Source organism: Phoenix dactylifera, chromosome 4 (genome assembly GCF_009389715.1).
Source record: "Phoenix dactylifera cultivar Barhee BC4 chromosome 4, palm_55x_up_171113_PBpolish2nd_filt_p, whole genome shotgun sequence".
Lineage (NCBI taxonomy): Eukaryota > Viridiplantae > Streptophyta > Magnoliopsida > Arecales > Arecaceae > Phoenix > Phoenix dactylifera.
In genome coordinates this window covers 15,049,798-15,061,714 of record NC_052395.1, presented here as the reverse complement: position 1 = coordinate 15,061,714, position 11,917 = coordinate 15,049,798, and the positions used below count along the sequence as shown (strand labels likewise).

At 35.9% G+C, this 11,917-nt stretch overlaps 1 protein-coding gene across 2 annotated transcripts; it reads left to right on the top strand.

The window, feature by feature from the left end:
* The first annotated feature begins 2,354 nt into the window (after window positions 1-2,354).
* LOC103715947 (imidazoleglycerol-phosphate dehydratase 3, chloroplastic) lies at window positions 2,355-10,129 on the top strand. Of its 2 annotated transcripts, XM_008803749.4 has the most exons (8): window positions 2,355-2,740; window positions 3,275-3,399; window positions 4,260-4,364; window positions 4,470-4,562; window positions 5,594-5,668; window positions 7,632-7,694; window positions 7,945-8,054; window positions 9,650-10,129. In XM_008803749.4, exons 1-8 carry the CDS (start codon window positions 2,515-2,517, stop codon window positions 9,675-9,677), a joined length of 825 nt encoding a protein of 274 aa, XP_008801971.1. In that variant the 5' UTR covers window positions 2,355-2,514; the 3' UTR covers window positions 9,678-10,129. The 2 variants fall into 2 exon arrangements, with proteins under 2 accessions (XP_008801971.1, XP_008801972.1); XM_008803750.4 differs by lacking the exon at window positions 5,594-5,668.
* Window positions 10,130-11,917: the final 1,788 nt, after the last annotated feature.

Here is an 11,917-nt window from a genome sequence, read left to right as displayed (position 1 = left end):
TTTTAATCATAGAAAAGAGCATTAACATCATCCAGTTTTAAATTAGCAGAAGCGCAGCATAAAGAAATGAAAGAAGTACAAGGTACAAGAGATTATAACTTGGAATGATCCATTCCTTGACATGAATCAAGGAAGATTACTTTAGATGAATTACCCAGATGGACGAGGTGGCTAATACGGAGTTGATGGTGATTTAAACTTTGATAACTTGTTTAAGCTACGCAACTAGTACGTGATTAACGTACGCAATTGCCACCTAGAACATGTTCGATCGAGCTACGCAATTAGTACGTGATTAACCTACGTAAGTGCCAACTAGAGCACGTTCGAGCTAGGCAACTGATACAAGGTTCCTTGGTAAGTACCATTATTTGTGCTTCGACTAGAGAACCAACTGTCATGGCTACTTTTAAGATCATTTCTTCCTTCGGCGGCGATTCAACGTTAGCAATGACAGCCAAGTTGGTACTAAGGATAAATGCTTGGCAGCTTAGCAAGGTGATTGGTGCCGAAAATGGTAAAACAACGTACACCATACCGGTCCAAATTGGATGGTACCAAGTATACTATACCATACCGATTCAGTACTGATATTCGGTACAAATAGCGTACCGATATTCGATACGCCAAAAAAATTCCATACCGAACCGATACTGTGCTAGTATGGTACCAGTTCTGAGATAGCGAATCTTGGGATAGAATCGATGGCTTATTAAGATTGAAAGCACTCACAGTTGGATAGGGGCCTTAGCCTTTTGATGTGACCAAACCCAAGATTTGTGGGTTTAAAAATAAGCCTATAGCATACCGGACAATAGGCTTAGGCTGATACTAGACCTAAAATTGTTCGGACATGAACTAACTAGGGATCGTGGGCCTATTTTAGCTTACATGCATCACACGTATGAAATATAAGAGGAGGAATTGATAGATAAGAGTGTGGGAACCCGTGCAAAAGTGCACTTAGTTCCACATCAGTTATTCGTCGAAAGATCTCGGATACTCATATATAATCAAAGAGCCCAAATAATATCTTTTTGCCAATCTTTTTGAATAAGGTCCTGGATTGTGATAAACAAAGATATTGAGACAACTAGCCGTGTTATCCATTAAAACCAGGATTTTAAAGTTCAAGATGAATAAGCTTGTGAGTACATGAGACCAGCTAAAATTTACATCTTACTTGATGAGGGATTATATCCAGCATTAAGAAGTCTCACTCTTAAGGAATAACAAATCATTTTTATTGATTTTTCTTTTACTATTACAATTTTACCATTATCCTATGAATAAACCTGTGCATTCAATATAAATATATGTGTTTACTTGGTCAAAATACGTTGAGTCAGTTAACTTTAAATATTCTACTAAGTGTATGCGCTACGTGCAGGATAAAAGCATCCAAAATCTGTAAAATATGGTGAATTCTAAAATGATGGAAAATGACCTCGAAGCTACAAAATGAAGAATAAAGTGTTTTCCTTTTTTTTTTTTTTTGCAGAATGAAAAAGCTAAAACTATCTACTTCACTGCCCACTGAGTAACTGCATTTCTGCAGTGTCGATGGAATGGTTGATTTGCGCTTGGGTTCCATTGGACACCCACTAGCTTCTCACATTGAATGAACCCCTGGCTGCCATATGGGACTGGAGAACAAAGTAGGTGTGAGGATCCATGCGAGCATATGTTTAGTTCCACGTTGGTTATCCATTGAGAAGATTTTGGATATTTATATAGAACTAAGAAACGTAAAAAAATACCTTCCGGCCAGTCTTTTTGGATAAATTCTTGGATTGTTACAAATAGTATCAAAGCGGAACATATCCATAATCTTGTAGACTATAGGACATTGCAACACGAGCTCATGGAGGTTGACCACGAATCTATCGCGGTGCTTATGATTAAATTTGAATGGATTTGAACTCTTAACCTGATGAGGACGTCAGAGCTTGAATGAGGGGAGGTGCTTATGATTAGATTTGAATACATTTGAATTCTTAGATCATCGAGAACGTCAGGGCTTGAATGGAAGGAGTAGTAAGAATCTGCGAGCGTGTGGGCTAGTCTTTTTGGGTGAGGTCCTGTTTTGTTGGATTAGATTCTGGGCTGTGACAGAGGAGATGGGCTGCATGACACTTTTTGCAAAATTTGAAAGAAAAAGAAAAATCTTCAATTAGCCAGCTATGGATGCTTATGAGAATTTACAGTTTCATGTGTCACATGATAAAAGAGGATAATATAATTCACGAGAATACACAAGCAATCAGCATCATGGGCCTCGTCCATGAAGCATTTGGGGTGTACCATTCGCCGGCGTCCTTTCTCCCGGGTTATGGGCGGATTTCAGGATGGACGCGCCTTCGTGTCTAATTGTTCGGAGGCTCGGTCCGGCCCGGTGAGGCTCGTCCGACGGTCTTACTGCTGGGCCGAGCTCGGCCTCCACGAAAACAAAAATCTAAGGCCTCTTCCGATCGAACTTTTTATGGGCCAAACAGTTTTGCTTCTCCGTCGGCAATGGGTCTCCTGAGCTCGTACTCCCTCCCGGCAGCTCCTCCCCTCTCCGAAACCCTAGAAAAATCTAGGGTTAGGGTTTCTTCCGCCTTCCTATCTACAGTCTCTAATCCATCCCTTCGCCTATTCGCGTCTTTGCGGTTCTTGGCGCGAGCTCCAACCCCTATGGCTGCTCTCCCTCCTCATGGCGTCGGAGAAAACAATTCTCCCATCGCCACCATCGGCTCATGTAACTCCTCTCAAGCTGTTATTTCTTGAGCTTCTATCACAAACAAATTAATCTTTTTGTTGAATTTTAATGCCTTATTAAAGATACCTTCTGAATTGTTGGGATGCTTATCGCGAGTAGTTTTTGGTGCCTGCAATCAAACTTATTGAATTTTTACTCTATTTTCTAAGTTGAATTTATGGTATCCTTTCTACTAAATTAAGTTTATTTTGTTATTTATGTTCATGACCGGCCACATTTAGTATTTTTCTCCTTTTATTTAGAAAAAAATCAATTTTTAAACTTTTCTGTGCTTTTTGTGATTTTTTTTTGTCAAAGTATTTTCTTTTGAAATTCTTGGATGGTAATTGGGTTCCTGTACGTTTGTGATCTCTTTCTTAGATTGCATTTCCTATTAGATTATACTTATTGGTCAAAAATGACTTTGAGATCACATTGAGATAAAATATGACTATCATTAATTGTGTTTTTATGCTTAAACAAACGTTGTTGTGTTTTTATTATCCTTTTTCATTTCACGTTTTGTGCTGGCAGCATCTCGAGCTGGAGAGGTCAAAAGGGTGACAAAGGAGACAAATGTGCATGTGAAATTGAACTTGGATGGCTCAGGAGTCGCGGAGTGTGGAACTGGGATTCCATTCCTAGATCACATGCTGGATGTAAGTAGTTTATGACTGCCCTTTCCAAAGTCTTATTTACAGTTAAGTAGTTTTCTGAGGTGCAAATCGGTGAATGATGATAGAGTTGTATTTATTGTGTAGATTAAGATTGTCTTGCCTAAACTTAGCTCAAATGCTTGCAATATAGTTGTATAATTGAGATTTCAATTGAACCTCTATAACAAAAATGCATAAATAGGTATTATTGTGCTGGCTAAGAGTTTTATGCAGAGTCCCATGGTTGATATAAGCAGGCATATGACATAGAGTTGTAGTGTATTATCTGTTATAAGCATAATCTTTGACAAAAAATCAGACTAGGAAAAGTTTGCTGTAGAAAGATTGGTTTTTTACTTTTAACTTCTGCTGTTAATTTCAATACAACATAGTAGAGTGTTTGGTTAGGTCAAGGTATGAGCAAATTGACTCACTCCATGCTTTTATTGAACTATTGATCTCTAAGAAACAGTAATCAGTAATTTAAGGAATTTGATCATTGTCATGCTTGATTGATGGAAATATTTTTCAGTGTAAATTGGTGCTTAGAATGTCTCGACCTTAACAATAAAAAGTAGATCAATTGATGAAATTCTTCAATTTTTCCCTTTTGCATATTGTCCTTTCACACGTTAAGCCTTAGGAGGGCCATCTTTTCGCCAAGTTCAGGTTTATGATTGGTTTTTCTGTTGTTTGTTTTCTCCTACCAAGGCCTCTGTTAACCAATTCCTTGTTTGGGCTTCCATGTTATAGCTCTTTTTACAGTTGTTTTTCTATTATAATAATGCTGCTTCTACTGAGAAAGAAAAGGTAGAATGTTAATTGTGGAAGTAGTTTAGTGACTTCAAACTTGGACTTGGCAGCAACTGGCATCACATGGACTATTTGATCTGCATGTGAAGGCATCTGGTGACACCCATATTGATGATCATCATACAAATGAAGATGTTGCACTTGCAATTGGCACGGTGATTGGAACTATTTAACATTTTGCTCTCTCTTTGTTTTACTTCCACAATATTTTGTAGGTATTTTTTTCTTTTAGAGACTTTGATATTTTCGTGTGATTGCAGGCACTACTTCAGTCACTTGGAGATAGAAAAGGAATCAACCGATTTGGACACTTTTCAGCTCCTCTTGATGAAGCTGCTATTGAAGTTATACTGGTATAGTTATACATCTCAACTAGGTTTTTTTATTTATTAAAATAAATAAATATTATATATTTCTTCAATATATAATGCAATTGCTTTTGAAGCTATTGCATTTGTGTGAAGCCATTTTTTGGTAAAGCGTGGTCTCATACCATTTTATTATAAAAAAGAAAATGCAAGTGCAGTTTTTTGTTTATCCATTTTTCATGTCAATGCAGGTAACCTTCTTCTCTCATCAAACCACAAACCCTTGGTTGGGGAAGTTGTGGCTCCTTATAAAACCTTTTTCTTTCTCATACAAGCAGTGTCTTTTCTTGAAGCATTTTGATTGCATACTCCACCGTGACAATTCCTCTCCCTCATGCATGATCACACTCATCAGTTCGTCCATGAAAGAGCATAGTTATTGACCAGCCACCACTTCTCTATCTCATTCACTTGCTTATTCTCTTGCTGGTGTCTCTTTTCTCATGCATGCAGCAAGACAACAACCATCAGTGGATGCCCTTATATCTAGTTTCACAACTATTGGCATCCCTTCTCTTTCTCGGATCACTTTCCATCCATTGCATGTTCTCATATTAATTATATATATCGTGGACAATGTGCCTAACAGACTGTCAGTAACAATCACTTGTATGATGTATTTAGTTTCTGAATAAAAAAACTATATTGAATTGAAAATAGGACCAGCTGAATTTCTGTCCTCCTTTTAATTTTGGCAGCAATTTGCCTACTTGAATATATATATATATATATATATATATATATATATATATATATATATATATATATATATATATATATATATAACAATTGCTATGAAAATTGGCCCTTGATTTTTTTAAGGAACACTTTTTATATTGATCTCCATCCCTTATACTACTAAGTATTTATTTATTACCCTTTCGATGGACAGTAGGAGCGGTATTAGAGGGTACACTTGTATTTTATTATGTCGGGGTTCTATTTTTTAATGCTATGGTAAGCAATACTTTAACTTTATGATCTGACTGTTCTTTTTGTTGAAAACATTCCTATAGGATCTATCTGGCCGTCCTCACTTAAGTTGTGATTTAAGCATCCCAACTGAAAGGGTTGGGACATATGACACACAGGTAGTTTCAATCCATTCTTGTTGATAGTGTTTATTTGCCTTTCTGCATGTTGTTGTATTGTGCAAAACATTGTGATCTCCCAACACCCCCCCCCCCTCTTCACCGATTTCTTTTATCCTCAATGACTTTGTTATTTTCTTTGTATATGTGCTGTGGAAATACCTGTGGTTTCCATTTTCTTTATCATCATTAATACTGTAGGTAGTATGTTGGGGTTGCTTTTTTCCTTGTGTACATGATATGTAAAAATTTGTGGACTACCATTTTCTTTATTAGGTAGTATCTCTTGGTGCCCCACTCCCTTCTTTTTTTTAAGGTTTGCTATCGTGACTACTCGATAGTTGATCCACTACTTTTTTTTTATGCATTCAGCCTCCAAAAATCAGTGAAGCTTCGCTGACCTTTAAAACCATTTCAACTTCATGACCATCCTTAGGTTTCCCCTTTATGCTCCTTGCAACAAATATTGATCATCATTTATCAAATTGATGCCATATCAACCACCTGAGCTTCATTGCACTTCTCCAGGTGAAAGAACTCAAGAATTAGAACAGTGTCCCACAAGATAGTACATGAAAATTGAGCAAAAGAAAAGGCGAACAACATTTCCTAGAGAATTTCCTACAGATTGTGTAATACTCCTTGAATCTATATTTTGGTATATTTTCAAAATATATTTTGAAATGAACCATCCTAATCAACAATCCATTTTGCATTTAGGCTTCCTAGCCTAATTCATAGCACCAATACAATCTTTTGCTTCCTAGCCTAATTCATGACACCAATACAATCTTTTGCAATATGAATTACTCAAAATTTTAACTTGCATAGTCAACTAACTTATCAACTCTTGAGAAAATTGAGTAGCAAGAGAACCAAACTAGCAGACTCAAAACCTGTTATATGTTCTTTTTTTAATCAGGATTGTAACACTACACTGAAACCTTGATCCACTCTTTTATATTTCTCATGTTCAAATATTTTCAACTTTGAATGTGAAAAGCAAACCCATCAAATAGACTTTTGAAGCCTACTTCTGTAATTTCCATGATTTATAACTTTTATCTGTTGGTTCAGGTCAAGTTTGAGACATGTGCATTGCACATGTTATCATTTAAATTGTCAGGTGCATGATGGTTAGAACTCAACTGTTAAGTGTTTCTTTGTACATGACTATATTTGAATGATGATTAGGAGTTATATGCATATTTCTTTTTTTATATATATTATACTTAGGATTTCATGCAACTAACAATGTAATTAAAGTTACATGCACCGGCTGTTTTAAAAGATGGCCACCTAGATACCCCGCTTAGGCAGCATCCCCTAGGCACCCCGACCTTAGCATTTAGTATCATGTTTGTGTGTATAGGATGAGATCGATTTATGAATTAGCATTGGACATTGCCAAATTGATCTACCATTGTCTTACTACATCTTACTTGATGTTTTATGTTTCATTTGTTAGACCATATTTTCCAGGTCCTTTTCATATTTATTATTTTTTATAATTTGTTATTTTTGCGCTGCCTTAACCTCTAGGCACCAATTTAGCGTCACCTTGCTGCCACATATACCGCTTACAGACTTCTGAAACATGCATGTGATAACCCATGTGGATGGGAAGGTGAAAACTATCTGAGCTGCACTATCAGGTCAGAAGAGAGATTGGTATATCTTCTATTATCAAAATATAAGCAAATAAAAGTAGTTTCTTTATTCAAGTGTTGAGAATAGGAAGTTGAAAGTTGTTGTTTCTCAGTGTCAATTGATTTTGCACATTTTTCTCATCACGTCGCCTGTACCTTCAAACCAATAATCATTTTTTCTTCTATCCATTTTCCTAGTCTTATCTTCAATAGGAACTATACCATGCAACTACTGCTTTTACTTTCTTCTTTCTTTTCTTTTAAATCTTTTGCTATAACCTGAACTTATACATGTTGTTTGAAACTTTGATTAGCTAGTGGAACATTTCTTTCAGTCTCTGGTGAACACATCTGGGATGACTCTTCACATTCGTCAGGTACATATTCAGTATTTTCTGCTCCAGTTCCAATATTCTCTTAGCAAATGTTATCTTCAATTTAAATTTTCTTTTCCAGTTTCTGAAGATCACTAATCATCATTTCGATGCACCAAGAAATTGAACTTGTTAGTCACTAACTTGAATCATATTTCAATACACATGAATATTTTCTGCTTACTGAAACTTCTATTAGTTTGCATGAAGTTAAGAACATGAATCAAGAGGTTTATTTTATCTGGTTTTGTAGCTTGCTGGTAAAAATTCACACCATATTATTGAGGCAACTTTCAAGGCTTTCGCAAGAGCCCTTCGACAAGCAACAGAATTTGACTTGCGCCGTCGTGGGACTGTGCCTAGGTTTGTTTATCATGTTTACCTAAATCTTTCAGAATTATGGCAACATTTTTCCCTGAGATGTTCTTCAGTTGATTTCAGTTCGTTTGATTTGTTGACCATTTTGATCTTAGCATAATATATCTAGCTCTTTGACTTCTAAAGCCAAGAAAATGAATGATCAAGTGAAAGTCAAGCAGCCAATACTGTTACATATTTATGATTTCCTTTAATGCTTAAAAGGTAAAACAACTCCTACACTTTTTTATAAGTCAGTGAAGTTATTGATGAAGAATAAATAATAGTTTAATCTGATGGAACATAAGAAATGTATCGACACTTTACAAGGCCATTTGCTTGCTTATTGGCTGTTATTTATATGGGCTTAATTATTAGTCTCTCACATGAGCGAATTAACTGCACTCCAAACATATTATTGCTAGTCCTCTCTAACACCATTTCAATAATGGTGTTGCTTCTGCTTGCTGGGATGTAGCCAAGGTGCTTGCATCCTCCCATTGGAAGGAGGCTCTGGGTTCAAACCTTGGTAAGTGTTTCCCAAGAGTTTGTCGTTGATAACTCTAATTGGTTGTGCTCTCAGTGTTTTTCAAATAAAAAAAAGAAAAGAAGAAAGAGGGGGGGGGGGGGGGGGGGGGAGATTTGTGGTTTTGCTCGAGAATGCTGAGGCATATTCTTTATGTCAAGCTACAGGATCCACTATGTGTCAACTTATTGGTGGGCATCTTGGCAAGCAGAATACGGATCATGTATGCCATTCCTTAGAGAATCCATGTAAACCAATAAACAATATAATGCTCGACCAAACAATAAAAATGAATATACAATATTTAACATACACCAACATTATCATTTTCCATTGAGAAATCCTATGCAAGATGATAGAAAAACAAGTAGCGCAAATAGCTAAATCTTTATCTGAGGGATCTAATTAATATGTTGGTTGTTAAAGAACCTGCCAAAGATGACCTTGCATATTGGTTATAGTCATGGTTAAGAGAAGTCCTAAAATAACTAGCATAATCGTGCTTCTTGTTATGCATGGAGATGGAGTTCTGTGAATTTTCTGTTGTTTACTCAACATGTAATTCCGTCTAAAGCTCCCATAGAAACCTTTGTAACGTGAGTGCTTATTCAATCAGGATTCATTTGGGTGAATTATTACTCTCGAACCTTGAAGACTAAAGCTTTTCATTATCTTTGTTATATGCATAAACACAGTCAATAAAATAACCATGTGGGAAACTATTGCCATCACTTATCCCACCTATTAGTTCTTGCTGGGTTGGCTTTATTGAAGCTTTATCATGACTTATGTGCCATTGTCACCCTTTAAGAGCTTTTTTTCAAAGATATGTTTCACACACACACACACATATATATATATATATATATATATATATATATATATATATATTGATAGAAGCGGATATAACTTTCAATAGAATGCCATATGCATCACTTAGATTGAGCATACTTGTCTTGCTTCCTTCGAAAGTTGAACATGAAATTTACTATTCCTTAGTCTTCTGTCATAAAATTTACTTGACAAAACCTGTAACTGCACATCATATAACTTTTGCATCTTCTGAAAAATGCAGCTCAAAAGGGGTTCTTTCACGTTCCTAGAGGTCCCAAAATGATTTTTTCAGGAATATAATATATGCCTTGACATTTAATGTGGCCTGCCGTCTGTGCATTTGGTTTCTGACTAGAGAGAAGAAAAGAAGACGTGTGGGCTACCTGTTTCAGTTGTATCGGTCCTCTCCAGCAATTGATGCCAATTTTTTTCTTCCAAGAACTAGTGCGTGTGGCATGAGGAGCAACGAGGATTCGGAACATGACATTATGATATGCCAAAGCTGTTATAAGTAAACGGATTTTTTATGGCACAATTAATGCGTTAAATTATATTGCAATAGCCTTGTTTTATAACATTGTCATGAAATATCCGGAATTCTTGTAAATCTTAGTACAGGCATTTCGTTGATTATGTCTCTGAAGATATAAAAATAGTTCATGACGCTTTTGTATCATTTCAAGTTTACTATGACAAAAGGTGAAAAATCCTGTTCTGGCTAGTCTTCTTTTAGATCCTGTTCTGGCTGCCTGAAGGTCAGATTTTCCTAGCTAGTAGATCTTATCTACTCTATGAATCGAAAAATCCTGAAATTAAACTTATACTGCTTGGTAAACATCTGCTTATCAAGTATTTTTCTTCCCCTGGGAAAGAAGGGGATATGATCAAGCTTATACATGCCTTTTTTTGAAGAGGTGTGGTAGGGGATGACTTAACCACGGAAATCCATAGCCTCTGTGAACCGTACTACCATCGATTTTGGTAAGTTTGATCATGTTGTTCCAACAACTTAGTTCGGCTAGATCCGAACTAGTTCGGGGCTCGAACCATGTTATGATCTAAAGTTCCTTCAACAATTTATATCAATTTGGTTTGGTCTGATCCGCTATAACAAGCATACTCTGTCGATATGCCTCCTGTCCTCTTGGCCATGAGTCAAATTTCAACTGAAGGCAATGATATGATGCTGCATATTGGAGCAATGCTTGGAGGCTATGCAAAAATAGCCTCCCCTAGATATATCTAACCCAAATTGGCTTCAAATTCAACCCAGATTGGCTCCTAGTATTGTCTTACTTAGATTAGTTTAAATTAGATGTGTCTTACCTTGAGGTGAGCGTTTTGAACAATCTTTTCTTTGTTCTTCTTCAAAATTAACTTTTTGTATAATTTTAAGGGGCAAGGTCCATTTTGACCAGATTATGCTGATAAACTCATTTGGACCTATATACAATTGAATTACATTCCCAACAAAAAAAAAATTGCAATTTAATTTATAAGAAGGTGGTTAGCTCACCATCCAAGATGACTTCAAATAGTTTAAACATGAACCGTAGCCATAACCTGTGTGTTTGGGAACAATTAGACATGGTTGAATGTTTTGGAATTCAGAAACAAAAATCGATAAAATCAGAAAACATTCAGGAGAAGTTCAGTAAATTAAATAAATAAAAAAATTTCCCCAAAAAAATAAATTAAATAAATAAACCTATTTATGCACAAACATTTTAACAATGTTGTGTTATTAGAAGAATTTAAGAAATTATATTTCAATCCAGTCAAAGAAGTGATTAAGTAAAAAAATAAAGTCTAAGAATTTCTAAATTTGAAGAGGGCGGGGGGACGGTAGGCGAGAAATGACAAGCGAGGACCTGAGTAGCGATAATATTTCATTAACATCTCGTCCTTCTCGGACATACGATGCCCATCCGATCGTTTAGGACGAGAGGTGATGAGTTTTTTTTTCTTCCAACTTCCTTTCTTTCCTGTTTTCATTTTCTACTTCTTATTTTTGACCCTTTTTTGTACTTTTGCTTTTCACGTGGGAGGACCCGAGGCCCTCCCAGCAAAAAGCTTCAAGAGGAGGGGGGACAAGACAAAGGAGAGAAACAAGCCTTATATTTCTTTAATATTTTCCCTTCTTGCATATCGTTCCTTTCTTGATGCTGAATTTATCATTGATAACAGATGGTATACAGGGTTAGCTGAAAATCTTCAAAAATTGGGTGGCAAAATGTTTCTTGAGAAAAATTAATGAGTCAAAATGTATTTTTCCATTCATAGGATATTAAATTATGGCTATTGTGGTGTGGATCATCCAAGAATTTGGGTCCTTTTATATTTAGTATTTGATTTATATCTAGTATATCATATCATTGAATGGTTAATGATGATGATCTTGCTCAATCATCCACTATTAATCAATGTACGGACAATGGTGGATGAATTATAAGAGGCCCCCTCTTGAACTTGCATATCAAAATTTAGATAAGTATATATTTTATGACTT

Excerpts from the sequence above, each read along its gene's own strand:
- LOC103715947 (XM_008803749.4), top strand. The coding sequence starts at position 2,515 with ATGGGTCTCCTGAGCTCGTACTCCCTCCCGGCAGCTCCTCCCCTCTCC. Across the intron at positions 2,741-3,274 it reads CATCGCCACCATCGGCTCAT|CATCTCGAGCTGGAGAGGTC; the intron begins GTAACTCCTCTC and ends TTGTGCTGGCAG. Across the intron at positions 7,695-7,944 it reads TGACTCTTCACATTCGTCAG|CTTGCTGGTAAAAATTCACA; the intron begins GTACATATTCAG and ends CTGGTTTTGTAG.